This window comes from Coptis chinensis, chromosome 1 (assembly GCF_015680905.1).
Source record: "Coptis chinensis isolate HL-2020 chromosome 1, ASM1568090v1, whole genome shotgun sequence".
In the NCBI taxonomy this organism is placed as follows: Eukaryota; Viridiplantae; Streptophyta; class Magnoliopsida; order Ranunculales; family Ranunculaceae; genus Coptis; species Coptis chinensis.
Genome location: NC_141456.1, coordinates 10,686,869 through 10,689,990, shown reverse-complemented (window position 1 = coordinate 10,689,990; position 3,122 = coordinate 10,686,869). Strand labels below are relative to the sequence as shown.

General features: G+C 40.1%; 1 protein-coding gene across 1 annotated transcript; it reads right to left on the bottom strand.

Moving 5' to 3' along the window:
- Positions 1-265: 265 nt before the first annotated feature.
- LOC147522057 (uncharacterized) lies at positions 266-1,411 on the bottom strand. The gene is made up of 2 exons (XM_086567059.1): positions 787-1,411; positions 266-741 (listed from the first exon to the last, which is right to left on the bottom strand). The coding sequence occupies exons 1-2, from the start codon at positions 1,409-1,411 to the stop codon at positions 266-268; spliced, it is 1,101 nt and encodes a 366-aa protein (XP_086423185.1).
- Between the last annotated feature and the right edge of the window lie 1,711 nt (positions 1,412-3,122).

Here is a 3,122-nt window from a genome sequence, read left to right as displayed (position 1 = left end):
GCACTACTACCACGTTGGACAACCATGTTAGGTATGAAACTGGGCGAATAAAATTGATAGAGAGTAAACGATCAATCTTTTCTTTAACCTTCAGCTTTCTATCAGGAGCCATACATCTAGGCTTTTGTCGTACAGGCTTAACACTTGTATCAATGTCAAGCTTGTGACAGGCAATATGTGGGTGTATACCTAGCATTTGCTCCAGAGACCAAGCAAAAATGCTCTTGTTCTTTCTGAGTAGAGTAATCATTTCCCTTTGTTCATTTTATGATAGCTCAGCTGATATGAATGTTGTTTCTCTGCTAGACTCTCCAATTTGAACTTCTAAGAGGCGGTCTATAGTCGGTGGTCCTTCACTTGATGATATGGTGGAATAGATTATTTGTGGTGCGGATTGTGCTTGAATGACTTCTTGTGAACTGCTTAAAATTGTGTTTCCATGCATATCAGATTGACGGTAATCATCTAATATTTTTTCGTGACAACGGCTAGAAGCCATCTGGTCTCCTCGTATTTTGCAAATTTTGTCTAGAGATGAAAATTTCACTGCGTGGTGGAGGGTAGAGACAACATCACCTATACAGTGGAGCCAATCCCTACCTAAAATTGCATTGTAAGAAGATTTGTAGTTCATTAAAAGAAAATCAATGTTGACTGCCTTATCCATGAGTTTGACTGGTAAAGAAACTCTTTCGACCGGAGTTGCTGTTGTTCCATCAAAACCGATTATTGGGTTGTTATCTGTGACAATCAAATTTTATGACAGTTTCATGTCATTGTAACAACCTGCAAAAATTACACTAGCAGAACTTCCAGTGTCTATCATGACACGGTGCACTCGCCATAAACCAATGTAAGCTGTGATAACAACGACATCGTAATGAGGCTGATGAACGCCAATTAGGTCTCTATCAGTAAAACACATTGAGCTAGGTTCGATGGTTTGTATGCGAGTTCCTTCAATAAAATCGAAGCTATTTATGTGATATAATTCACGTAAAAATCCCAACTTTTCTCTTTGCTCACATTTTTGTTTTGTGCGTGACATGTTATTGATTCTGGTGTGACCAGCTTTGATAACGTTGTAACCTGAGATTGACAAATTCTGTTGAGCACTTTTGGTGCTTAAGAATTCCTCTAGTTGTCCCTTCTCTACTAGCTTTTGTATCTTTCCCCGTAACGATCTGCATTGTTCAGTTTCGTGACCAAAGTCATTGTGGAAAAGACACCATAGATTTTTATCACGCCTAGACTTTGTATCTTCGGGTAAAGGCATTGGAGGGAAAAGCAGATTGCAATGTTTAATCTTGTCATAGATCGAGGCATATTTGGTATTCAGTGGAATGAGCTTCATTTCTTCACAAAAATTGTTGGTCTTTGTAAGATCCTGCTTCGGTTGTTGATTTTCCATTGTGCTTTGTTTCTGCTTGCTTTTGGTATCTGTAGATTCTTTACCTCAAAAATCTTTGTCCCTTGAAGTTCGTGCTGCCGCATCTATTTCAACATTGATGAACTGTAGCGTTCGTGTGAACAAGTCAGATTTCTGGGGAGAATCTCTTACCAGTGAGTTATATATTCTGTTAGTATAAAAACGGAGAGCTTCTTTGAATGTGTGAATGATCATCATAGCTTGCACTTCTGTGACACCTGCTTGGATTTGGCGAAATCGAACAACGAATTTTGCAAGTGTTTCATCCTTCTGTTATTTTGTGTTTAGCAAGATATTGACATCTTTAGGACGAGTCCAATTATGTTGAAATCAATCTGTGAACTGATCTGCTAACTCCTGGAAAGATTCGATAGATCTAGCTGGGATTTCTGATAGCCATCGCAAAGCTTCCCCTTTTAGTGTTGCCAAAAAAAGTTTGCACAAGAGAGCGTCATCCTTACGCCAAAGAACTAGCCTACTTTTAAACTCCATAACATGGTTGTTTGGATCACCTTATGCTTCATCGTACTTAGGCAACTCTGGCTATTTGAATCCTTCCTGATGTTCTGCATTTTGTATGCGCCAGGAAAAACGTCCAACAATGTCTTCGTTTACGGCTAAGTCTTTCCAGCGTTTTCCCGCTAGATCAGTATTATTCATTGCTTTTTTAACGATGTCTTTAATTTGCTATTCAGTATATGTTATTTCTGCATTTGTTTGGCGAAGGACGATTTGTGGTTGAACTTCTGGACCTTGTGTCACATGTGCCTGCCCCCAGTTGTTGCCCATATATGGAATTGGGTGCTCTGGATTGCGAGACCTGTGACGGAAGTTTGAAATGTCTTGGTGCACTTGAGAGTAATCTATATGATGAGTGTTATATCTATGTCGGTCTTCAAGTTGTCTTCTGCACTGATTCCTTTCATTCAAGTCAAGTCTTAGGTCGTGATTCAGATCTTACCTAAGGTCACAGCTCGATTGCCCCAAGTGAGTTCTATTGTTGGGTGGTATCATCCGATCTGACCACCGTAATGTGCTGCTATCCTAGCTTACGAGGTTTGTATTACCTCGGTAGTATGGCTGGTAGCTTGTTGGGTGTGAATCAGACTCCCTTGGGGAGATACGTTGACTGGTATGTGCCCTATGATGTTGTCCATCACGCCTGCTATTACGACCATTGACATCGGGAGTCCTCAATCACCTTAGTAAATTTGTTGAAATATTTCTTGGCTTGGATTGATTTGGTCGATTCTCAGGGACAGCATCAGTGGTTCGGAATCTTTCGCTATTGTTCTGCAAGCGGTGGAATACACTGCAATTTTCTTCAGATCTTGGGATTCTTGATGGAATAGATGAAGCAGTATCATTGTTGTATGTCTGTACTTGCTTTCCTTTATATATTTGCTTCTGCAAGTCCGCATTATGGTCCTTTTCCCTTCTAAGTTTGTTACGCAAAGCCTATAGGGTCATTTCTTCATCACTTGTGTCCATATCATTTGGATCTGCAACCATATTTATATCTGCATCTGGCGAATTTGTATCATTAAGAAGAGAAGATACTGGAGCCTGTGACCTTGGAAATTTAGATATGCGCTGTCTTGGTACTGGAAGAAACAAAGGTGGAGCTTGTTGGTTTGATGCAACTTGATCGACGCGAACTTCAGCATTTTGTTGTTTGTTTCCCTCGGATGGT

Bases quoted from the DNA above. Each gene is read 5' to 3' on its own strand.
- LOC147522057 (XM_086567059.1), bottom strand. From the start codon at position 1,411: ATGGAAAATCAACAACCGAAGCAGGATCTTACAAAGACCAACAATTTT. The intron at 742-786 runs GTTGTTACAATG...TGATTGTCACAG, and splicing joins TGCTAGTGTAATTTTTGCAG to ATAACAACCCAATAATCGGT.